The sequence below is a fragment of the Sus scrofa genome, chromosome 14 (assembly GCF_054392235.1).
Source record: "Sus scrofa isolate SSC_HxYL_T2T_F1_AM1 chromosome 14, Sscrofa_HxYL_maternal_Yorkshire_Landrace_v2.0, whole genome shotgun sequence".
Taxonomy (NCBI): domain Eukaryota; kingdom Metazoa; phylum Chordata; class Mammalia; order Artiodactyla; family Suidae; genus Sus; species Sus scrofa.
In genome coordinates, this window is record NC_139396.1 from 49,344,215 (window position 1) to 49,369,833 (window position 25,619).

Here is a 25,619-nt window from a genome sequence, read left to right on the forward strand (position 1 = left end):
GTTTATGTTCACTTCACTGTTGGGGAAGCGAAAACCCTGCGGTCCCTGGAGTGTGGGTCTCATTCGGGAGAGAATGTGCTGGATGGGAAACAATCCAGTTTCGCGAAGGAACGCAAAAGGGTGTCAGACCCCAACTGCTATGAGGAGGGAGCGGTGTTAACCTCCAGCCCTGAACCCCTGCGACAACTGTCCCCATGTGTAGGTGACTGGGTGGGCAGGGCCTCATGTGACCGAAGTTCCAGATGTCGTGTGGGCACAAACAGATTAGGTAAGAATCCGACTGTAGGAATTCCAGTTGTGGCTTAGTGGAAATGAACCAGACCGGTATTTATGAGGATGTGAGCACGTAGGTTTGATCCCTGGCCCCAGTCAGTGAGTTAAGGATCTGGCATTGCCAAGAGCTGTGGTGTAGGCCACAGATGCAGCTCAAGATCTGGCATGGCTGTGGTTGCAGCCAGCAGCTGCAGCTCTGATTCAACTCCTAGCCTGGAAACTTTCATATGCTGCACCTGCAGCACTTAAAAAAAAAAAAAAAAGAATCCTTCAGAGTTCCGACTGTAAGAGTTCCCGTCATGGCTCAGTGGTTAAGGAATCAGACTAGGAACCATGAGGTTGGTGGTTTGATCCCTGGCCTTGCTCAGCGGGTTAAGGATCCAGCATTGCCATGAGCTGTGGAGTAGGTCTCACACACGGCTCGGATCACACGTTGCTGTGGCTCTGGTGTAGGCTGGCTGCTACAGCTCCGATTGGACCCCTAGCCTGGGAACCTCCATATGCCATGGGTGCTGCCCCAGAAAAGACAAAAAAAAAAAAAAAAAAAAAAGAATCCGGAGTTCCATCGTGGCGCAGCGGAAACAAATCTGATTAGGAACCATGAGGTTTCAGGTTTGATCCCTGACTTCGCTCAGCGGGTTAAGGATCCGGCGTTGCCGTGAGCTGTGGTGTAGGTTGCAGACATGGCTGGGATCTGGCATTGCCATGGCTCTGGCGTAGGCCAGCAACAACAGCTCTGATTAGACCCCTAGCCTGGGAATTTCCATATGCTTCGGGTGCGGCCCTAAAAGAACAAAAGACAAAAAAAAAAAAAAAAAAAAAAAAGGAATCCGACTGCAGCAGCTTGGATTGCTGCGAAGGCACGAGTTCAATCCCCAGTCTGGTGCAGTGGGTTAAAGGATCCAGCATTGCCGAAGCTATGGCATAGGTCGCAGCTTCAGCTGGCCCTGGAACCTCTATATGCCACAGGTACGGCCATAAGAAAAAAAATGTGTTTTGTCCTTAATCACGCTCTGCGTGGATGAATGGTATGGGAAGAGGGAGGGTTCAGGACACGCATAAAATGGTCCGATGCACCCAACAAGCAGCCGGATTATTTCAGACAGAGAATCAAAGGGCCATATCCTTCCTTCCTGTGAAAACAGGAGACTCAGGTTCACTGCAGTGACTGGTCTGACCAGCCCCCAGGTCTCCAGGAGGCCCAACACCATGAATGGAGGTGCTGCTCCCACTGCTTCAGGACCAGAGCCAGGACCTGAGGACAGCGGCAGGAGGTCAGGACAAGATCCCACAGCTGCCCTGAGATGGACTGGGCCGGCCCAGGAGACAACCCCTCCCTACCAGGCAGCTCTGGGGAGAACCAGGGGATGGGGACAGGCGGGGTGGGAAGCGCCATCCCCAGGGCATCATCTTATTTGCATCTCATTCTATTCCCTGCTAGTGGGTGGCCTCAGGCAAGTCACTTAGCACGTTCCAAACTTGGTTTCTCTTTTGCAAAGAAAACAGAATCTGCCAGGATGAGCTGTTTAGGATTTAAGATAATAATGAAGTGAGGCATTGTGTGTGAGGTTCCCCAACCCTGGCTGTAAGTGGTTCAGGATTCACTAACTTGGGGTCTGCAGCTTCTCCCTAGAACAGAACTATCGAGCATAAGGAACCGACCCCACATAGGTGCTCACTCCACCATCTATTTACTTGGATAGATTCAAGCTGGTGGACTTTCTGGGTCACAGAGGGAGCACACTTAGCAGCCAAGCCTGATTCCCACATCCAGTTCTTCCAGAACCCTCTCCCCGGCACAGGCACACAGTGGGAGCCGTACCTGAGATGGAGCCCAGGAGGACGCTGCTCTTGATGCACCTGTACACGTACTCGTAGCTCTGGGCCTTCAGCGGGGAACCAGTGGACAGAATCGTGTGCAGTGTCTGGAGACTATGGGTTTCCGCTAGGACCAGAAGCACAGAAGATCAGAACCAAAGTCGACACCCTCAGGCTGGCTTTTCAGGAAACAGGTAGCAGAGTGGATCTGATTTCTTTGGCCTTAAACAGACACCCTGGGAGGCACACTTACCTGGCTTCATGTTTTTCTCTTCAAGCACTGACAGCCACTTGGCACCCGTCCCAAGGATGGTGATGCTGAGGGTAAGAGAGGGAAAGAAAGCACCAGAAACACATCAAGGCTCTTGCATGTTCCAGACACCAAAGTATTTTCAAATTAGTAACTCACTTTTGACAAATTTGCAAAATCCAAGACACGTCACTTTTCTGGGTCAAATTAATACTTAATAATTAGTTGAAAACAAAGTTACAACACCAGTGTTTACTCCGGGGCCAGCAGTGACAGGTCTGCAGAGCACCTGGGCTCTCTTAAACATCTGGCTCTACTTAAACAATTGTTTGTGTACAAACCACCATCTTCCCAACTGCAGGAGACTTTCTCTTAGAGGGACCAATGGGGGCCACAGAATCAGGCCCCTCAAATTCTGACCTCACGTGATCATTTTCCAGTGAAGTGGAGAGGACCATGGGGGCTTTGGTTAGAAAAGATGCCATGCTTGAAATTTCAGACCCATCCCCCTTCCTTTTTCTTTTCAGGGCCGCACCTGTGATATATGGAAGTTTCCAGGCTAGGGGTCAAATCAGAGCTGCAGCTGCCGGCCTATGCCACAGCCACAGCAACACCAGCTCTGAGCCACATCTGTGACCCACACTGCAGCTTGTGGCAACACGGGATCCTTAACCTACTGAGCAAGGCCAGGGATGGAACCCGCATCCTCATGCTGAGCTACAACAGGAACTCCCTGTCCACTTTTCTTAAATAAGTTCATGTTTGAAAGAAACTTAGAAAACTGCAGCCTTCTCTTTTATTTATTTATTTTTGTCTTTTCTAGGGCCACACCTGCGGCATATGGAGGTTCCCAGGCCAAGGGTCTAATTGGAGCTGTAGCCACTGGCCTATACCACAGCCAAAGCAATGAGGGATCCAAGCTGTGTCTGCGACCTACACCACAGGTCATGGCAACACTGGATCCTTAACCTGCTGAGCGAGGCCAGGGATTGAACCCGAAACCCCATGGTTCCTAGTCGGATTTGTTCCTGCTGCGCCACGATGGGAACTCTTACAGCCTTCTTTTTTAGAACATTTAGAATCCAATGTCCTTTATCCCCAAGTCTGTCCTGAGAAGGACAATGCTTTGCATAAATCATTTTGTTTTCAAGGGGAGAGTGTTATTTAATGTTCTGTTTCTTTCCGGTAAGCTCTATCTCCCTAAGTAAAGGAGGTTTTCTCCTGGGGCTGAAGGAGGCCATAAAATCGAGATCCCTCCTGCCCCCTCGGGGTAGCAAGCCCCATCCCTTCACACCTGGGTAGCAGGATCATTTCAGGGAGAGGATTATCAGAGGCAGAGACACAGAGAACCCTGTGATTCAGAGCCCACTGGGCTGGGAGGCGTAGAATCAACAGGGGTAGGCGGAGGGGAGGGGGGCTCAAAGCTACTGTCTTTCGTGCCACCTGTCCCTTTATTCTCTTCACTGCCAGCACTAAAATCTCAGGCACCTCCAGGGTCGCTGTGCCCTGATGACGGCTGTTTTGGGAACTGGGAGATTGTGGGGAACAGGAAATACGCAGGCCGCCCCCCCACTTTCCACCTTTGTTTATTTCATAAGCTCAGACAGTCTGATTCAAGACAGACCTGATTCAAGGTCTCCTCTAGGATTAAGGCGTCGCCCACTTCGGGAATATCTACCCTTTAACACAAGACCAGGGTTCTCATCACCTTCTGATGGGCAGCAGTGACCATCCCCAGCCCTGGGTACAGAGATCTCCAATGACCAATCACAGCGCTCAAAACTTGATTTTGCTCATCCCCTATCCGCCTCCTTTTCCTGATGCGTTTTAAGTCACAGGTGTCTCTCGGCACACCGTGACCGTGGCAAAGTATAAAGACAGAGATGGTGGGCCACAGGCATGCTATTCTAAAGAAATGGCGAGGGCTCCCCCTCTGCCTCCAGAGCTGACATAAGATGCTTTCAGAAAGAGTTCACGACGTGGCGCCCCTGCGTGGGTGCTCGGCACTGAGTATTTTTAGTGAGCGCTGCTGGGAATCACCGCGTGAAGAAGGAGGCAGTGCCCCAGCCCTGCCAACACAGCTCCTCCAAGGCTCCACCAGCCTGAGCCCAGATCTCCCCGAATCTGCCCTCAACCCCATGGCTCATGAAAAGGATGTCACAGCTCCCCTGGCTCACATGCCCCAATGGTTTCCGATTCACTCAAAAGCCTACTCTGTAGGCACAGCCCAGACACCCCTGGGAGATTGGACCCCTGCCCTCACCCTCATCCAGTTCATCACTTCCCATCCCAGTCACCCACCTCAACTCCTCATGTCTGGGCCATAAGACCCTCCTCCCAGCCTCTCCAACACCCCCATCTCATTCCCTTGGGACCTCAGCACTTGCTGTTCCCTCTGCCTGGAATATGCCCCATACACACACACACTTCGCCCTAAACGTGAAGCGCCTGCCCAGTTTCAAACCTGGACAAAGACCCCAGAGTTGTGCCCCAATCCTAAGCAGAACATTCTCTGGGCTAGACCTGGAGGCCCAGAAATGCACTCCAAACAAAGAGGACAATCCAGGAGTTTCTGCTGTGACTCAACGGGATCAGAGGCGTCTCTGCAGCCTTGGATCACAGGTTCAATCCCTGACCCAGCACAGAGGGTTAAAGATTCAACATTGCCGCAGCTGCAGTGTAGGTCACAACTAACTTGGATCTGATCCCTGGCTCAGGAACACCATATGCCATGGGGCAGCAAAAAAAAGAGTCCAATCCACGTAGACATGAATCTGGTTCATGTCTACAGAATAACCACACAGTTATCAAACAGGTTAGTAAGTCCTGGGCTGACATGACAGTAATCAACAAAGATTTCTTCCCTAAATGACTGATGTTACTTTAAAAGTAGGAGGTCCTGGAGTTCCCATCGTGGCTCAGTGATTAAAGAATCTGACTAGGAACCATGGTTGCAGGTTCGATCCTTGGCCTTGCTCAGTGGGTCGGGGATCTGGCGTTGCGGTGAGCTGTGGTGTAGGTTGCAGACGCGGCTCGGATCCCGCGTTGCTGTGGCTCTGGCGTAGGCCAGTGGCTACAGCTCTGATTGGCCCCCTAGCCTGGGAACCTCCATATGCCGCGGGAGCGGCCCAAGAAATAGCAAAAAGACAAAAAAAAAAAAAGTCAGAGGCCCTGAAATAGCACTTCAAGGATTCTGTCTGCCCCGGGGTGCTGAAGAGCCATTCCTCCTGCCACAAACCAATAGGACTTTATGTCAAATTGCATTTAAGGAGTTCCCGTCGTGGCGCAGTGGTTAACGAATCCGACTAGGAACCATGAGGTCGCGGTTCGGTCCCTGCCCTTGCTCAGTGGGTTAAAGATCCGGCGTTGCCGTGAGCTGTAGTGTAGGTTGCAGACGCGGCTCGGATCCCGCGTTGCTGTGGCTCTGGCGTAGGCCAGTGGCTACAGATCCGACTCAACCCCTAGCCTGGGAACCGCCATATGCCGCGGAAGCGGCCCAAGAGATAGCAACAACAAAAGACAAAAAGACAAAAAAAAAAAAAAAAATTGCATTTAAGTCAGTTTTTTTTTTTGCAGGACTTACTATTATAATTTTTTAAGTTATTTCCCCAATACAATTTTTGTTTCTACTGTACAGCGTGGTGACCCAGTTACACATACAGGTACACATTCTATTTTCGCACATTATCATGCTCCATAATAAGTGACTAGACATAGTTCCCAGTGCTACACAGCAGGATCTCATTGCTAATCCATTCCAAAGGCAATAGTTTGTCATTTAAGTTAGTTTTGAGTCATTTTCAGGAGGTGGCAGAGCTGGAAAGAAGGCCCCCGCCCTGCCTGACCACTGGTGACATGCTGTCCTTCAGGTGCCCCTCACCCTCAGCCCCTTCCAGCTGCCAAGTGGCACCTGCTTCGCTGACCCTGGCAAATAAGCCCCCCAGCCGGTCAGGTTGCAGGGGCCCTGTGGATGGCCCAGGCCACGGCTCAGCCAGCATCCAGGGCACAGGCCAACCGGGGTAGAAGGCAGATGCCCAGATGCTTTCTACACGGACCCAGACCACAGGACTGCCCCCCCAACACACACACACAACCGCACATGCATACAGGCACTGTGGGCACACATACACTCGTTCACAGACATGCGTGCTCTCACACCCACATGCGTGCACACACACACACTTTCCTGTGTGTGCACATGCATATACACATGCATGCATACACCTACACGTAATCACATGTGTGCACACATACTTTCATTCAGGCATGCATGCTCACACCCATATGTGCATACACATGCACACCTACTTACATGTGCACGTGTGTGTGCATGCATATACACACACGCACACACGCACACCCGCAATCATATGCATGCACATATACACTCATTCACAGATCTGTGTGCTCACACTATGCTCACACGCACATGCATGTACCCTTTCACACTCAAGTGCACGTGTGCTCACATGTGCTCCCTTATTTGTGACGTATACACACACACCCGTGTGCGCCCACACATGCACATACTCTCGGCCAGAGCTGGATCTCCCTGGGCCCTTCATCCTTCATCAGCTCTAAGCCCCAGAGATGTACCTTTTCCTCTCCATCCCTCTTCCTGTAACACACGTGCACACACCCCAGAACTACCTCCACCTGAGCTCAGCTTACAGGTAATAAAGGCCAAGGTCTTCAAGCCGTCTAGGTTCCCAGGGATTTGATTAACCTTTCCGCTGGAAACAATCTCATTAGGAGATAACCTTCCTCACTAATATCGTGAGCCAAATGTCAGGATTTAAATATTACCCAGGCCGAAGTTATATTTAAAATATTAATGGCCAAGGATTTAAGCCACATCAGTGGCTCCTTCTGTTTCCCCACTGTGAACGTAAAGTAATTAGAACGTTTCGGAGCGTGGCTGACTTCCGGGCCTCAGGAGCCCGGCCAGCTTCCACATTCTCATTTCAGGAAACATGATCATTAGGCCCAGAGTGGCCACCAACCACAGTGGCGAGAGGGTACTGCGGTTATGATTAATTCATCAGCAAAAAATGTACTAATGAAACAGAGTCTTCTGACTGTTTCTCACAATGAGGAGGAGGAGGGGGACAGAGGAGACACACGGCCGCGTCCCCTTCCCCCCACACTCCACTTTAACTGGTGGCTGCCTCTGTCGTCAGGGTTCCTGCTTGTCATCCAACCAAGCAGAGAGTGGTTACAGGACAGCGGGAGGCAGCAGTGCCTTTCTGCAGCACCAGTTGGACACCTGGGAGCACACCCATGGGTCTGAGAAGACCCTGTAGGATGCTGGCCAGCCCTGGGGCAGCAAGTCCAAACACTGGGGACACCCCCGGGATGGACCTGCAGGATCCTGGATGAGTTATGCGCTTGTCCCCTGAGCACGTCTGTCTCTCTCTTCCTTGCCCTTTTAAGGGGTTAAGGTCTTCTGGTAGCATTCGGTAGATGTTCTGTGCCTATCATTCTACATGCAGTTTTTTGTTTTTGTTTTTGTTTTGCTTTTGCACACCAGAAGTATATGGAAGTTTCCAGGCTAGGGATCAAATCAGAGCTACAGCTGCCGGCCTACATCACAGCCATAGAAACACCAGACCCAAGTCGCATCTGCAAACTACACTGCAGCTTGCAGCAAGGCTGGATCCTTAACCCACTGAGCAAGGCCAGGGATTGAACCCAAGTCCTCATGGATACTAGTCGGGTTTGTAACCCCCTGAGCCACAATGGGAAATCCTATAGATAATTTTTCTGATGTGTTTGTGGGAGAAGGTGAGCACCACATCTTACTCCTCCACCATCTTAATCCCGCCTCTCCCTGAGCGGGTCTATACATTTAGTCTGGATCAGGCTCTGTTGCACCAACAAGGTGAAGGGCCCTGAGTGAAATCATGCTCTGAGCAGCCCTCAGTCTGCCCCTCTTCTGAGTGGCTCTGGAAGTTCTCAGAATCTAGACTATGTTTCCTCTCCTTGTGCCTTGGGGTTTCAGAGCTCACTCCTGGGCCCAGGGAGGCGTGGGGAGCCCCCGAGGTCCCTGACAGGGGCGCTGGTCCCTTCCCACTCTCCTGGACAACTTCACCTGCTCCTGGTAGCTTCCCTGCCCTTGCACATCCCCCCAAGAGGGAGAGAACCAGGCAGAGCATTCCAGAAATGGCACCCAGATCTCAGGGCGTCCCAGGTACCTACCCAATCCTGTCCACCAGGTCCCAGAGCACGTTGGGCGTTGGCACCAGGGGGGAGCCATCATACAGGACCACAGCCGCCCCGGTGGCGAGAGCGGACACCACCCAGTTCCACATCATCCAGCCGACCTGAAACAGACAAGAGCACGTGTCCACCGAGCGCTGGGCCAGCTCCCCTCTGCCTGGTCACTTGGCCTCTCACGTCCCTAGAAAGCCGCCTGATGCTGAGCCAAAATGGGCTGAGAAATGTCTGTTTCAAATGCACAATGCTTTGCCCTAGCAACTCCCTGTCAAGTCATGGCACAGATAAATGCACACGTGTGTGCTAAAACATGTCAAAGAGTGCACCCAAGCGGTGGTTAAGAACCCCCTGATAGGGGAGTTCCCACTGTGGCACAGTGGGTTAATGGTCCAGCATTGCCGCAGCTGCAATTCAGATTTGATCCCTGGCCTGGGGAATTTGCATATGCAGAGGGTTCGGTCAAAAAAATTTAAAAGATCCTGAGGACAACCTATGCTTAGTGCCACAGGGTAAAGAATTAGGGGACCCACACAGAGTTCCGTTTCGTTGAGTTGCTTTTCATTTTTTTTTAAGTTTTAACATCCTGAGTTTCTTCTATTAAGGAACTATTTTAACAGGCAGCATTGCATCCTGGCCACCTCACTGTCCAGCAGTTAAAGCAGGTCAGTAAGTGACACAGCAGGAGCCTGGCTGGGGGTGCCTAAGGCTGCGGCTGGCGCCTGGCACACTCTGTGGAATATCCAGCGGCCCAATCCTTCATGGGTAGGATGCTTCCCAGAAGAGTGCAACGCACTTGAGAAAATTGCTCTGGATTTTTGAGCCTTTTCATCATGTACTTCCCCTCGATGCAGAACCGTGTTCTTTGAAATCACTGTGTCCCGGGGAGGCAGCTGAGCTGCAATTCCACATGAAACATCCCTAGGGCTGGGTTTCCTGTGTGGACAGGGCCAGAGCCTGACGGTGCCCACACCACTGTCCCATGTTGGGACGGGGGATGGGGATGGAGGGGCTGCGGGGAATGGCTGCAGCTGAAAGAAACCCCAACCCCCTGATTTACAGCTGGGCACGTGGGGGATGAGGCCACCAGCCTCTGGTGACTCATCAAGAGCACCGCTTCCTGGGTCTGCCTGGGGTCCCGGGGGCTTCAGCATGGAATCACCATCCAGGACAAGGAGCTAAATCATTCTGGAGCCTTTTGAGATTTGCAGTCTCAGAAAAAGCTGATTTGGGGTTTGTTCTCTTGGGATAAACATACTTCCTTTAACTTATTAGGTTTTCACCCCTCAGAGCTCAGCAAGGTCACAAATATCTCCAACGGCCTGAACTCAAGCTCTGGTCTCAAGCTCTGGTCGGATGATGTGCATTCCACACTAAAGTATGTAAACAGCCTCAGGCAAGACCAAGGCCATCCTGGGAGCAGGACAGCGACCTCCCGTAGGCTCTGCAGTGCAGGGGTAGCTCTGGTCTCTGCGCAGCCTCCCGAAGGCCCCGCCGCCTGGTAGCGCATCTGGATGCCCAGCCATCCCCTAACTGGGTGATCTGCCTATGTACTTCCTCTGGCTGCTGTACCCAATTGCCGCAAACCCAGTGACCTAAATTTACTGTCTGAGGGTTCTGAAGGTCAGATGTCTAAAATCAGGCGTTGGCAGGGCTGGGAATTCTTTCTGGAGGCTCGAGGGGAGGGTCTTGCTTGCTTCTTCCAGCTTCGAGAGGCGCCGCATCCCTTGGCTCTGGCCGCATTGTCACGGACTTCTGCTTCTGCTGTCACATCTCCTTCTCTGACCCAACCCTCCTGTCTCCCTCTCAGAAGGACCCTTGTGGTCACACTGGGCCATCTGGACAATGCAGGACAGTCTCCTCATCTCAAGGTCCTTAACTGAATCACAACTGCAGAGCCCCGTGTGCTACCCAGGTCACATTCACAAGTTCTGGTAACAAGGACACAGGCATCTTTAGCGGCGTTACTCTGCCTCCCATGCCACCCAACGCTCTTCCAACAGAGTCCCTTTTCCGTTGCACTAAGAACGGACAACCCTCATGGCATTTCTGAGAAGTTCCCGTCCCCCCAGGTTGAGCTGCAGATGCGGGGCGTGTGGCTCTCATTCCCATCTCTACAGGCTACAGAGACTAAATGGACAGTCCGTCTCCTTGGTTTCTCTAGAATTCCCCAGGGCACTAGGTCCTGGAAGCAACCGGGGTTCAACGCAGGGGGTCCGGCCAAGTTAAGGAGCGACCATGGTGCCCTTAATTTAATTCAAGAAGGCAGCAGGCTGGAGGGAGAAAGAGCGAGAACAAAGAACCCTGCAGCAGAGGCTGCTAACACACGCAGCCTGGGGCCGGGTGCATATGGCCTGTGGATCAGGCTGTGCTTCTGGCTACTGACACGTGCCTTGGAGGAGAGGCAAAAAGAAAAATAAAGAGAGGAGTTGCCTGGTGGCGCAGTGGGTTAAGGATCTGGCAGTGGCTCAGATTGCTGCTGTGGTGCAGGTTCAATTTCTCTCCCAGGAACTTCCACTTGCGAAGACACAGACAAAAAGAAAGAAAGGAAGGAAAGGAAGCAAAAGGAAGGAAGGGAGGGAGGGAGGAAGGAAAAAGGAAAAAAAAAGATGAAAGCCTCTCTACCTGAATGAAGCAAAGCCCGTCCTGGGAGGGGCAGAGGGCAGGAAGGGCACCTCCTCAGCACAGACGCACACTCACCGTGGTGTAATAGAAGATGATGTCACTGCTGGTCATGTTGCCGTGAAGAATGTGTTCCTTCAGGTGCTGGATGAGGGTCCCCTGGGGAGAAGTGGGGGACACAGTGGGAACTGGGCTGCTTCCTCCGAGGGCACAGAGGCACATGCAGCACACTTGACCCACAGGCAGGAGGGGTCCATCTCTGCTTTCTTCCCTGGAGGAAGCAGACTTCTGAGCACCCTCGACACTTGACCCCCTAGATTCGCGAGGACACAAGAGGAAACTCTGACCCACTGCTACTGGACTGCAAGTTCTGGGCACCTGGTGATCAGGAGCACAGGGGACCCACCAACCTCAGGCAGACTGGAGAGTCACAGTCAAAGATCAGGTCAAAAGGATGCAGGCTGGCTGCAGATACCCGCCCCTCCAGGCCAGAGCGCTACTGGCCAGCCTTGCTCCCCTCACGGCAGATGGTGAAGGAAGGAGGGCCAAGCAAGACTGTCCCCAGAATACACAGCCACTACTGAGCTCCCGTGAGCTTCGATCGGAGCTCAGGGACTCCTTGGCCAAGGGGCAGCTCAAGACCCAGCTTTCAGCTCAAATGCCCAATCAGACTCCTCTCTCCCGATGCCCACGCATGATCTATTTTTTTTTTATTTTAATGTTTAATAATTTGCTTGGTCTAAAAGTCTAATCAGAACAAGGCCCCCTTCCCTCCTGCAACCAGCAACTATGTAAGTTTCTCATGTATGTTTCCAGGAATACTTCTCATCTATTAGCATATACTTATTTGTACTGGCTTTTAATTTGGACATTGTCCTGCACTTTGCTTTCTCCATTTAATGTAACTTAGGGCTCTTTATCAGCACAAGGCTTCCCCATTTTTCTTTTTTTTTCTTTTTTTCTTTTAAGGGCTGTACCCACAGCATATGGAGGTCCCCAGGCTAGGGGTCTAATCGGAGCTGCTGCCGCCGGCCTATGCCACAGCCACAGCAATGCAGTATCCGATCTGTGCCTGCAACCTACACCACGGCTCACAGAAACACCGGATCCTTAACCCACTGAGCGAGGCCAGGGATCGAACCCACAACCTCATGGTTCCTAGTCGGATTCATTTTCGCTGCGCCATGACGGGAACTCCTTCCCCATTTTTATGAGAGCTCTAGAATATTCCACTGAGGAATATTCCAGACCCCACTCGTTCCAAACAAATCTGTGTCTGTCAGTGGTGCAGGAGGGACAGGAAGCTTCTCGTCCTCAAGCACAATGCAAAGACAGAGCAAGGAGCCCCTGAATTAGCCATTTAACCTCTTGGCCTCAGTTTTGCCATCCTTACAATAGGTCTCACACAAGATCTTGGGGCCAGACAGGGGCGCTGCCCCTCAGAGGCCCCTTGAAAAGGCCAGACCACTGCAACCAGTCCAGCCACAGACAGGAGCCACTGGCTGATGGCAACAGTGGCCCTGGTTGTTTAGGAACTACTGGGGCTGAAGGCAGGCTCCATGTATTAAAACCAGCTTTGATAACTCTCATGTACCCATGAGAAACAATTTTTAAAAAGCCAATGGGAGGATCCCTTTAAAATGCTCAACAGGGGAGTTCCTACTGTGGCTCAGCGGGTTACGAACCCAACTAGTAACCATGAGGATGCAGGTTTGATCCATGGCCCTGCTCAGTGGGTTAAGGATCTGGTGTTGCAGTGAGCTGTGGTGTAGGTCAAAGACGTGGCACAGATCTGGCATTGCTGTGACTATGGTGTAGGCTGGCAGCTGCAGCTCCAATTCAACCCCTAGCCTGGGAACTTCCATATGCCACAGGTGCAGCCCTGAAAAGAAAGAGAAGAAAAAGGTCACACATAGAGTTCCCGTTGTGGTACAGCAGAAACGAATCCAACTCGGAACCATGAGGTTTCGGGTTCGATCCCTGGCCTCGCTCAGTGGGTTAAGGATCCGGCGTTGCTGTGAGCTGAGGTGTAGGTCACAGACGTGGCTCAGATCTGGCTGTGGCTGTGGCTGTGGCTGTGGTGTAGGCTGGCAGCTGTAGCTCCAATTCAACCCCTAGCCTGGGAACCTCCACGTCCCTCGAGTACAGCCCTAAAAAGCTCGGTAACCTCACTCTCTCAATGATACAAAACTGTCCTTTGTTTCTCTCTGGGTGAACCTTCACAATTCACACCAAAAGTCCCTCCCTTCATTTTTAGACATTTATGGCAAGTCTGAACATTCTCCCTGAGGGTCAGGGAGTACAAGCAGCATGGTTTCCTAGATCTCAAGCAAGAAGAGTAGTTTAAAAGAAAGAAGAGAGAGTTCCCTGGTGGTTTAGTGGTTAGGATTCGGTGCTTTTACCACTGCAGCCCCGGCTGCAGCCTGGTTTCCATCCCTCGTCTAGGAATTGAGATCCCACATCAAGCCACTGCACACTGCGGCCAAAATAAATAAAAGGAAGGAAAGAAGAAAGAAGGAAGAGGAAAGGTGTTTTCTGGGCTCTTTCATGGACTTAGAAAACACAAACCAGCAAACCAGGATCACACCCCTCCCTCCCAGGAGACAGTCCCTTGACTGTGGCCTTTGACCTTTCTGCTTTCAAATTTCCTCTCAAGATAACTCTTGAGACAGGCGAGATGCTTAGTCACTTCTCTGTAGATACAAGCACCCAGTGAAGTCAGAATTAATATCCTTTTTCCTTTTTCATATTCTAAATATACCAGGCATGATGATTTTATGAGCAAACTATATCTAATACATTTTTATGATCCGCTCCTAAAAAAGTGACATTCATTAGGCAAAAAGCACCAAAAGTAGAAGTACAATTGGGCATTTGGGTTTTACCTAAAATGTTGGTTGTTTTGCCATACACACGCTGACCTCATCTGCAAGGTTTCTAAAAATGCTCACCTCTGTGGCTCGTTACCTGGCCTCTGACCAGGCGGACCCCAGCTCCCTTCTGCAGGGAAAACACGCAGCCAGCAGCCACACCTTAGATTCTGAACAGTCCTGACCTGATTTGATAAAATAGGATGGTATGGGCAACAAGCACTCACTCCTACCAAGGGCCACTGGGCCTGGCCAGTGTTGCTTCCAGAAATTAAGCCTATGAGCCATGAAGTCCCCTCTTTCCAGCCTCGTGGTTCCTGAGAAGTCACCTGCTGTGAATGAACAGGCTCGTGTGTTATGATTCATAACCTGCCACCAGACCTTCCATGGGTCCAAATACAGGTAACAGTGAAGTTGTGTTAACACCTTTCCACATTCTGATGAGAACACTGTGTAAAGAGCTGAACAAGGCATTACAGTGATTCAAATGTCAATGTTTCTTTTCTACGGAAGGGATTCCAACAGCTTCTAGGTGCAGAGAACATCTGCAAAAGCTAAAGGAGCGAGAATAAGAGAAATCTTATATTTCATTTCCAAATATTGACATCTTACCAAGTAATAGCTACAAGGAACATGAGCAAAAATTTGAGAACTGAGGTTTCTCCACTCGGATAATCCCCCTCTCCTCAGCAGTGGGGAGAAAAGGCTATGACAAGATCTAACTGAGAGGAGTTCCCTGATGGCCTAGTAGTTAAGAATCTGGAGGTGTCACTGCTGTGGGTCAGGTTCAGTTCCTAGCCTGGGAATTTTTGCATGCTGCAGGTGCAGCCCAAAAAAGGAACTGAGAGTTCCCATCGTGGCTCAGTGGTATTGAACCCAACTAGTACCCATGAGGATACGGGTTCAATCCCTGGTCTCACTTGGTGGGTTAAGGATTTGGTGTTGCTGTGAGCTGTGGCTTAGGTTGCAGATGAGACTTGGATCCCGAATTGCTGTGGCTGTGGTATAGGCCGCAGCTGTAGGCTACAACTCCGATTCGACCCTTAGCCTGGAAACTTCCATATGCCTCATGTGTGGCCCTAAAAAAAAGTTAAAGTAGCTGATCTATATGTGTAACATGTAACACTTAGTTATTTCATGTTTTATTTTTTTTCTTTAGGGCCGTACCTGTGGCATGTGGAAGTTTTCAGGCTAGGGATCTAATCGGAGCTGTAGATGCCGGCCTAAGCCACAGCCACAGCAACATTGGATCTGAGCCGTGGCTGTGACCTACACCGCATCTCACAGCAACGCCAGATCCTTAACCCACTGAGTGAGGTCAGGGATCGAACCCGCAACTTTGTGGTTCCTAGTCAGGTTCACTTCTACTGCACCATGACAGGAGCTCCCATCAGGTGCTTTAATAATGGTGAAATAAATAGAAAATGATGAAATAAATTTTGATGAAATAAATAGAAAAATGAAAAGCACCTGTTGTGGGCTGAACAGTGTTGCCCCCCCAAGCTGAGAATCCCTAATAGCTGGCTCCTCAGAACGTAACTGTGCTTGGAGACGGGGCCTCCAGGAGGGGATGAAATTCAAATGAGGCCATTAGGGTGGGCCCTCCTCCAATGTGACAGACACCTTACATAGAGAAAATATAGAGGGTTGCGTGTGCACAGAAGAGGCCACGTGAGGGCAAAGCTGCAGGCTCAGTGAGCAGGGGGCTGGCCAAGGGAGAGCTGAGAAGGAAGCAGCCCCACCCACACCCGACCTTGGACGTGCAGGCTTCAGAACCTGGGGATGTAAATCTGTCGTTCAAGCCCCAGTCTGTGCTGTTTTGCTACGGCAGCCTGTGCTGACACACATGATAAGTCCTTCAGTTAACTGCACTTTATAACATAACCCAGGGGCTTTCAAACTCTTAGTCCAAAACTCACAGTCATGACAACTTGAAACTTCTGACTTGAAACTCCTGCACCTCCCATACCCGCACTGAGATGACGGTTTCACAAAAATCGCAAAATACCTCTTACCACCCTTGATGCACTGATATTTTCTTTTTTCTTTTTTTTGTCTTTTCTGGGGCCGCACCACGGCATATAGAGGTTCCCAGGCTAGGAGTCTAATCAGAGCTGTAACTGCCGGCCTACATCACAGCCAGAGCAACGCCAGATCTGAGCCACGTCTTTGACTTACATCACAGCTCACGGCATCACTGAATCCTTAACCCACTTAGCAATGCTAGGGATGGAACCCAAAACCTCATGGATCCTAGTTGGATCCATTAACCACTGAGCCACGACCAGAACTCCGATGTGCTGATATTGTCTAGTCACATCTATCCTGTTTCCTTCTGTTTAAAATGCAGGTAAGGGAGTTCCCATTGTGGCGCAGCGGAAACGAATCTGACTAGGAACCATGAGGTGGCAGGTTTGATCCTTGGCCTTGATGAGGGAGTTAAGGAGCGGGCGTTGCCATGAGCTGTGGTGTAGGTTGCAGACGCAGTTCAGATCCCGCCTTGCTGTGGCTGTGGTATAGGCCAGAGGCCATAGCTATGATTAGACCCATAGCCTGGGAACCTCCATATGCCACGGGTGCGGCCCTGAAAATCAAAAAAATAAATAAATAAAAATAAAATAAAATGCAGGTAGGGCCCATCCCTGGGCGCACGACCCCCTAAGGGGTCGTGACCTGCAGTGACTGTCACTGGCCCACCTGGCCCAGGCCCAACTCAGCCCCTGATCGCCAGGCTCAAGACAGGATTTCTGCAGGATGGGCGCCCCTAGTGAAAAGCGGTGCCACATGCTGGGTGGTCCAGGGATTGGGGAGCAGGTGGTCGCAGACCTACCCCAGCAGAATGCACCATGCACTTGGGCGCCCCCGTCGTGCCAGACGAAAACATGATGAAGAGCGGGTGGCTGAACGGCAGCTGCTCGAACTCAAGTTGGGGCGCTTGCTCGCCTTTCCCAGTGGCCAGGAAATCCTCCAGGAACACACTGTGGGCAAAAATGCATGAGAGACAAAGAGTGAAGATTCCAGAACACCAAGAGGGGTGGCCCGGGTGGGGGGGCGGCTGAGTCCCTCCTTCTTTGCTCTCCTCCACGTCTGCCTGGACAACGGTCTGGATTCTGGGGACCAGACTTGTCTGGGAGCTTTCCACAAGGGGAGGGGAAAGTCGAGGCTCACGGATTCAGGCTAATGGAAGGAAAACTAATTGAGTGAAAATTTCCAGTTGCTTTATTAGCACTGCTGACGAGGCCAAGGACTGTCTCTCCAGAGAATCTAAGTGCTTTAATCAACATTGTGGCAAAGGAGCAGGAGGAACGATCTCTTACAATTAACACGCTGGCTGTTTGTATGCAAACTCTGCTTCTGATTGCAAACGCCTCATTTCCCCAGATCCCCCCAAGGGAAGCGAGAGCCAAGTGGGTCTGAATGCTCCCCTTTGCCCCTGGAGAACGGAGGGGATGAAGTGCCAGTGGTGACCACTTCTGATGTATGAAGGTCACAGCAAGAAGCTGTGGCCAAGGTCCCAACTCTGGAGTTCCTATGACAGAAAACCTGCTAGGCAAATATCATTTCGTATATCCTGAGGTTTACAGTAGACAGACACAAATATTTGTCCAGGAACAAATAAAACTAAGCCCAGCTATTGGCTATTGCCCAAATGGTCTGCCCTCCCCTCACCCCCAAAGCTGACAAAAAAAGGTCACTGCAGGTGATGCAGAACCTCTGAAGGGAACAATTTCTGCACAGAAACAGGGCAGTGGAAGCCACAAAGCCACCTTGGATGAGATGGTTTCTCTTTTTTTTTTTTTGGCTGTGCCCAAGACATGAAAGTTCTCAGCCAGGGGTTGAACCCATGCCACAGGAATGATCAGAACCACGACAGTGACAATGCCAGATCCTTAACACACTAAACAACCAGGGAACTCTCTGGTCTCTGTATTTTGAGAGCTGTGGACACATGGATCCAGAACCCATGGCCCTGTTCCTCCACTGGTTTAGAAGGGAGAAGAAAAGGCGGAAAAAGCACTACCATTTCAACAAACAGAACTTTCTTTCAAAGAAGAGGGAGAAATGAGGTAAACTCGGCCTGCAGCAAACTGCCAAGGACAGTCACTCTGAAACACAAACTAGGAGTTCTCTGGGGGCCTAGTGGTTATCCAGTGTCATCACTGCTGTGGCTCAGGTTTGATTCCTGGCCTGGGAATTTCCACATGCCACAGCCACAGCCAAAATAATTTTTTTAAATACAAAATTCAAATGCACACACACTAAAGTGAAGAAGTGTGCTGTCTTGCACTGGATGGTATCCTTGAAGGTGAAAATGTCTCCTGGGGAAGGTGTGGCAGTTTGAAAAGGGCACCCAAAATCTTCAACTCTGAGTGGTAAAAAGCAAAGCCTTCCTCTCCAGATTATCAGGAAAATTATTCACTGTGGAATTTTCCAGCCAATGGAGGTCCCACTGAAACCTCCACCTCCCATATGCATCCAGTTTATATAAAAGACCCAATCTATTCGATGCTTCACACAGAGAAAAACCTTCTCTTTCAATCGGTATACAAATCACAGCAAATAGCCATTACTTTTGTTGCTTTTCTAAAACTGAAAGCCCCCCCTTCCAGGCCTCCACACATGGGCTTTCAGTTTATCTACGGCATCCAACAATCAAAAGGTGGATTGCGATGGGGCCCGACTCCCAGGATGGACTAGGGGAGGGGGACACTCTCCCCATCGTCTGAAGCTAAATGAAGTGGCTAATGTAATTCTCCTGGATGCTTTCATTTTATATCAATTACCAATAAACATGTTCGGAAAAATAAAAGCCGGGCCACAGTGGGGCCAGCTAACCGCCCTGTTTTCCTCCGTCCCCTGCGGCCCCATCAATAAAAGCAGGGGAGCTAAATTTGCAGCTGGTTGTACTTTATCAAGGTCAGCAGGGTTCCCACAGTCTAGGGGACAAGTCCAAGCCTGCGGGGTAGCCTATAAAGACCTGCACATCCTGACCCTGAGGACAGAACCCACTCCAGCCCGAGGCTGTCACCTGCTCACAGTGTCAGACACCACGGAGGGCTAACTTCCTGCGCACCCCAAAGCCTGCAGGAAGGTACTGCTGTCATTTCCACTGACAGATGGAGAAAGCAAGGTACAGAGAGGCTGATCGCTGGCATGGGGCCACAGAGCTGAGATCTGACCCCCAGCAGTATGACTTGAGGCCACAGCCTTCATAGAACAGTTGCTTTGCAGCACTCCCTTCAGCCTCTGGAATCCTGGCACCCACACTGTCCCTGAACCCTGCTCACCTCTCAAGGCCACCTCAGGTGTCACCTCGCCCAGACCCCACAGAGAAGGAACCACGCCCTTCTCTCCCTACCTGGGCACTTCCTGTGCCCCTTACTGTCCAGCATGGCTGAGTCTCCTGGGGCCAGTGGTCACGAGCCACCCTCCCTGCAGAAGTGTCCCGCCCCCTACCTCCAACCCAGCATAAACCCTGAGGACAATACATGAGCTTTATTCCTCTGAGCGCCCCAGAGGGTGTCTGCACAAAACCCCTCAGCCAGGCATCCACCACTGTCTGACCTGAGAGCAAGGCGTCTGCACTCCCTCCACAGCCCCCACCGGCTACCGCCAGCGTGCACAGGACCCCCCTCTGCCACTGCTTCCCACGGGGCCTTAACAGGCTGCTCAGAGGCTCCTGCCTGCAGCCCAGACACAAGGCTAAATGAACTGATCTCAGAACTCTCTCCCCTATGATCACTTCAAGAAAAATGAAACCTGGAATTCCTGCTGTGGCACAACAAGGATGGGTGGCATCTCTGCAGCACCAGGACACAGGTTCCATCCCCACCCAGCACAGTGGGTTAAAGGATCCTGCTTTGCCACAGCTTCCACAACTGTGGCTCAGATCTGATCCCTGGAACTCCATATGCCACGGGGCAGCCAAAAAAGAGGAAGAAAAAAAAAGATGAAAATTACATAGCAACAAGAACTTTGGGAAGAATTCAACTTTGACCAGATCATAATCCCTTTTCTTACTTTCTCTTCAGAATGAAGGTGCTCCAGGTATATGATCTATTAGCTTATGAATGTCAGAAAAGCAAAGGAAGAGACCATTAGCAATAGGGACCAAAAAAAGGTTCTAGAACAAAAAAGCATATTAGGTATGTATAAACCTTTCTGTGTATGCCTGTGTGTACATATGCATGCATTCATATACACATATACACTATACAGAAACACACCGAGGTGTTCACATGTGTGCACACGTGTGCACGTGTGGATACACATCAGTCACCATGCAGAACTGGTGTGGCCTGGCCCCATCCACGCCCACCACACAGGAAGAGGGACCTGGGACTGGCTCTGCTCTGCTGCTAAGCCACCAGGTGGTCTTGGGGGAATCCCTCTGGGGCCCTCAGGTGCCCAACTGCAGAATGATGATTTTAACTAAAACCTCTGAAAACACCCTGACTGCATGTGGAAAGACCCACAGGACCATCATGGCGCATTGGAAACGAATCCAACTAGGAACCATGAGGTTGCGGGTTTGATCCCTGGCCTTGCTCAGTGGGTTAAGGATCTGACATTGCTGTGAACTGTGGTGTAGATTGCAGATGAGGATAGGATCTGATGTTGCTGTGGCTGGGGTGTAGGCCGGCAGCTGAAGCTCCATTTGGACTCCTAGCCTGGAAACCTCCATATGCTGTGGGTGCGGCCTTGAAAAGTGAGAAGAAAAAAAAAAAAAGATCCACAGGACCTGCTGTCCGGTGGGATTTCGAGTGGGTTCCACATGGAACCAGTGATCAGCCTGTGGCTGGCTTACCTATTTGGCATCTTCGAAATGTCTATCTTCTCTCTGGAGGAGATGTAGGGAATCACCACCACTTTTTCCAGGTCTGGTAGCCCTGCAAGCAGCAGGGAGGAGAAAACACAAGCTTACAGGACAGGCAGATGTGGTCGTCGATGTTTTTTTTTGGCTGAAACGTAGCACAATCTAGGGCTGGCATCACTCAGTCTTTTGTAGCTCGCAGCTCCCAGGAGCTTGCGGGAGCCCTATCAGGCTCTCACCCCTGTACCCTGACCTGCCCCGCCAGCCCACACACCTTTCACGACCTGCTGCAGCTTGTCCATGTGGCCGTGTTCTTTGCCGTTGTACATGACGGCCTCCACAGAGAAGATGAGCTTCGGCTGAATCTGTGAAAATCGGTCCAAAACACCCTGGAGTGGGAAAAAAAGGGTCTTCGTCGCTTATCCTAAAGGCAAAAAGCTTATGCAGGTGACAGCACGGCTGCATCTCCAGGAAAAGAAAAAGCAGCATTTAAAAAAAGGGGGGGTGGAATTCCCGTTGTGGCTTAGCAGGTTAAGAATCAGACTGGTATCCACAAGGATGTGGGTTCAATCCCTGGCCTTGCCCAGTGGGTTAAGGATCCAGTGTTGCCACAAGCTGCAGTATAGGTCACAGACATGGCTCGGATCTGACGTTGCTGTGACTGTGATGTAGGCCACAGCTGCAGCTCCCATTCGACTCCTAGCCTGGGGAACTTCCATATGCTGCAGGGACAGCCCAAAAAAGAAAAAAAAAAGGAAAGAAAGAAAAGAAAAAGCAGCGCTGCCAGTGCACTAGCCATGACCTTGTGACCCCATCACCCAGAGGCCAGTGAAGAGCAGGGAAAACCCAATGTGCCCCCAAGACAGGATCATCACTTCAGGGAAAGCATCAATCCAAAGAAACACCAGAAGGAAGGATCCAGTGTTGTCACTGCAGTGGCTCAGGTTCAACCCCTGGCCCAGGGGACTTCCGCAGGCCTTGGATGCAGCCAAAAAGTAAAAAAAAAAAAAAAAGCAAAGAAACACCAGAAGGACTTACAGACAAACAGAGTCTAACAAATAGGAAAACAATAGATGAGTATTTGCATGCCCACAAAGAGTCCCCACTTTACAGAAAGAGCCTTCCTGCTCAGCTCCCACAGAGCATGTGACAGAAGGCTCACCTTCCCAAAAGGCAGCTGGATATGCAAAGAAGCCCCATATTTTGGTTCTCTTTTAATCTCTGATGAAAGAGGTATCTGAATCCTCCAAATGATACTTTTTGTTGAGCAAATGCATAAACCTATGTGTGTCCACTCATTAACAAACCCCGTTTTAAAACGCAAGCTCGGAGTTCCCATCGTGGCATAGCAGAAACAAATCCAACTAGGAACCATGAGGTTGCGGGGTCAATCCCTGGCCTCGCTCAGTGGGTTAAGGATCCGGTGTTGCCATGAGCTGTGGTGTAGGTCACAGACTTGGCTTGGATCTGGCATTGCTGTGGCTGTGGTGTAGGCCGGCAGCTGTACCTCCAATTGGACCCCTAGCCTGGGAAACTCCATACACGGCAGGTGCAGTCCTAAAAGACACACACACACACACACACACACACACACAAATCAGGTTCACCACACCCAGTTGTCTGTTTACACCACATGTGGGATCGCCTCCCACCAAGAACAGCCCTTTCTTGAGAGAAGGTACATTGCCCAGACAGCCAAGGAATTTGTTTCTGGAACTGCCTCTTGACACACTGGTTCGACCCCAAGGGTGACAGGTACAAGCTCTCTCAGATAGTCTCCCCTCCAGCTCTCCTCCCGGCCTGTCAAGGTCAGAACATGGTGGAGAATTTTCATTCACAAAAACAAAGCCCGGAAAGGCATTGCCCAGAGGGCGCTCCTGGTCCCTCACACATCAGGCCAATGCAGAGGCTCAAGGTCAACACCGGGGGCTACTCCAAGGGTATCATCAGTGATGCCAGGACATGATGGGCAGGGTCTCCACCTGGCTGCATGGCAGAGCCATCTGCAGCACGATGATTAACTAAACTCATTAGGTAACTAATTAACTGCCCTGGAGTGGGCCAGGCACCACTTCTCAGAGCTCCACAGGAGTCAGCAAAGCATGTGCGCCAGACCAGGTGAGACCAGGGCCCCTCGGAGTGCTCCTGTGGCGACAACAGCATCACTCAGGACCCCAGACCTACTCAACTGGAAAGTCAGGATGTGGCCTGGCAATCTGTTTTCACAAGCCCCTCGGGTGATGCACAATTAAATTAGAGACCCTCTGGGCTAAAGATTACAGGACAGAGTCTCTTTTATTCAGAAAGTCCCCAGAGAGCACTCTGCTCAGAGGCTGAAGGGGAGCAGGCCCAATAGCCAGGTGGGAGGGGTCAGGCCGTTCTGAGCACAGGGCACCACGAGAAAAGCCTGGGGTAGGGGGAGCTGGATGGAGTCAGACTGGAGAGTCCTGGAAGGCAGCAGAAATTTCTCCATGGCACCAAGCATCCCTTCTGGCTTGTTCCCACACAGGTGGGAGGACCAGCCGGGCAGTGACCTGCAGCTCAGACATCACAGAGAGGACCCTCGGTCACAGGGAGAGCGAACAGACCTCAAGGACAACACAGGTTTTAGAACCAAGGTCTGGGCCCATGGCACCCTAGAAAGACTCAGAGATTCCACGAGAGGTGGCGGTTTTCCTGGCTGATCAAGCAAGGGTCAGGATCCCTGAGCCTCAGAAAACAACTGTTGGCCTGTTCTGGTCCAGGAGAGGGCTGCTCAGTGGAAAACTGCTCTCAAGTGGCGAGGAACCGAACACACCTGTGATGGTACAGCTGCCAGAACGTGGTGCTTAGCAACCAATCAAGCACTGAAACCAACAGCCAGCACTGGATCACGTGGACAGCCCACCCAGCGTGAGAAGAACAGCTGCCCTATTTATGTGCATGCACACACACACAGATTTGCACACACACACACACACACACATGCACACGCTCACACGCAGAGACCTGAAAGTGCTCCTTGAGGCGAGGACTATAGGCTGCGGGCCTGGCTCCTAGATGTGTGGGTATCAGAGGCCCAATGTCTTTGAAAAAGCCACCCACTCAAAGGTAAACAGTGAAACAATGAAAAAACTAAATGTCAAAACGCACAGGACCTGGCAGGCTGAGTGAGGCTGGCAGGTTGGGGACCTAAAGATGAAGCACAACCCTCACCTGGCGATGCTCCTGAGCCCAATGGGGGACACATCCAAGTGGAGAGGATGGGAGAAGTGGGAGAAGCAGAAGAGGGGCATGTGGTGAGGAGGGGCAGGGCAGACGCAGAGCCAAGAGACAGTGAGAGAAGAGAGGAAGTGTCCCCATCCCTCCAGGGAACAGCCCACACATACGGGCACATGGCCTGGCAACTGAGAGGGTGCTTTCATCACCAGCCTGGCCAGGGGAGGGGAGGTCACCACCGCATTTGTGGGTGGGCAAAGCCACGTGTACAAGAAGACCCAGCCCCAGGCTTCTGAACTGCCTGGTGACGATCTCGCATGCACGTGCCAGGGCGCCCGGCCCACACGTGTGCCCCGGGACTAGAACTACTTCTCAGTCACTAGCAATGTGACCCCATCATAAAGGAACCAAACAATTAACATCAGGATTTGCAAGAGGGGTGATTTTCCCTTGATAATAGGGATGGTCAGTGATTTGCAATAAGAAACATGATTCAAAGTAGGAAAGACATTCACGTTTCATTACAGATTTCAGAAAAGTACCCTTTACTGAAAAGGGGGTCCATCTGAAGTCTAAAATGGTGATGCCGGAAATTAAAAGTAGGGTCCACTTTTTTTGTTGTTCCCAGGCCAGGGATCAAACCCACGCGATAGCAGTGACAATGGTGGATACTTAACCCACTGAGCCACCAGGGAACTCCTAGGGACCTCTTTTTTTTTTTTTTCTTTTTGTCTTTTTTCTATTTCTTTGGGCCGCTTCCGCGGCATATGGAGGTTCCCAGGCTAGGGGTCTAATCAGAGCTGTATCCACCGGCCTGTGCCAGAGCCACAGCAACGTGGGATCCGAGCCGTGTCTGCAACCTACACCACAGCTCATGGCAACGCCGGATTGTTAACCCACTGAGCAAGGGCAGGGACCGAACCCGAAACCTCATGGTTCCTAGTCGGATTCGTTAACCACTGCGCCACGACGGGAACTCCGGGACCTCTTTTTTAAGCAGAGGTTTGCAAACCACTGAAGTGGGCCATCCTGGGCCCATGGCTCCTCAGTCCAGCCCCAGGCCCTGTCTCATCATTAACTCTAGATGCTGCCCATAGGCTAACAGAGGAGACATCTCGTGCTCTGGCATCACTGTTCTGTCCCAGGCTCTTACTCAGCACACAGGTACCTGTGGCCACCTGAGTGAGAGTTTCAAACACGCAGGGCTTACCCTCGGAGCCAACAGGTGGTGCAGGCAGCTGGAGGGTGTGAGGTCACCAGACTAACATGTTAACTGTCAGCTGCATGACACTCACTCCAAAGGATGGCGCACATGCCCACCTGTACCCCGTTCGGCACCAGGGCCCCAGAAAGACGAGGACCACTTCCCAGAACTCAGGGCAGAGGGAAGCATCTTAGTAGGAAGGCATAGGAACCAAATGTGCTGAGGATAGTGGCCAGAGCAGAGCCATGCTGCCACCTAGTGCCTATAGCAGCCCCAACAACAGCTATCATCCCAGAAAACCTGAACCACCTCACACCAGGGAAGGGAGGCCCAGATGCTGCTCCAGAGCCATCCACT

At 51.3% G+C, this 25,619-nt stretch overlaps 2 protein-coding genes across 18 annotated transcripts in view; one reads left to right on the forward strand and one right to left on the reverse strand.

Moving 5' to 3' along the window:
- Positions 1-25,619, forward strand: part of DHX37 (DEAH-box helicase 37) — a 978,033-nt gene that overhangs the window by 856,425 nt on the left and 95,989 nt on the right. The window lies entirely within an intron of this gene.
- AACS (acetoacetyl-CoA synthetase) overlaps positions 1-25,619 on the reverse strand; it is a 59,345-nt gene that overhangs the window by 10,913 nt on the left and 22,813 nt on the right. For 13 of the 17 annotated variants that reach the window (XR_014827264.1, XR_014827263.1, XR_014827262.1 and 10 more), the window contains exons 6-12: positions 21,135-21,249; positions 20,855-20,936; positions 16,877-17,024; positions 11,255-11,335; positions 8,540-8,664; positions 2,345-2,409; positions 2,096-2,218 (exon numbers count right to left, since the gene is read on the reverse strand). Coding sequence is in view for 10 of the 17 variants with exons in the window: in XM_021072487.2 (XP_020928146.1) it covers positions 2,096-2,218; positions 2,345-2,409; positions 8,540-8,664; positions 11,255-11,335; positions 16,877-17,024; positions 20,855-20,936; positions 21,135-21,249 (739 nt within the window). In the remaining 7 variants the exon portion in view is untranslated. Of the gene's footprint in view, positions 1-2,095; positions 2,219-2,344; positions 2,410-8,539; positions 8,665-11,254; positions 12,186-16,876; positions 17,025-20,854; positions 20,937-21,134; positions 22,316-22,404; positions 22,946-25,619 lie in introns of those variants that run through there. The other 4 variants (XM_084996168.1, XM_084996170.1, XM_084996171.1 and 1 more) reach the window with 4 other exon arrangements.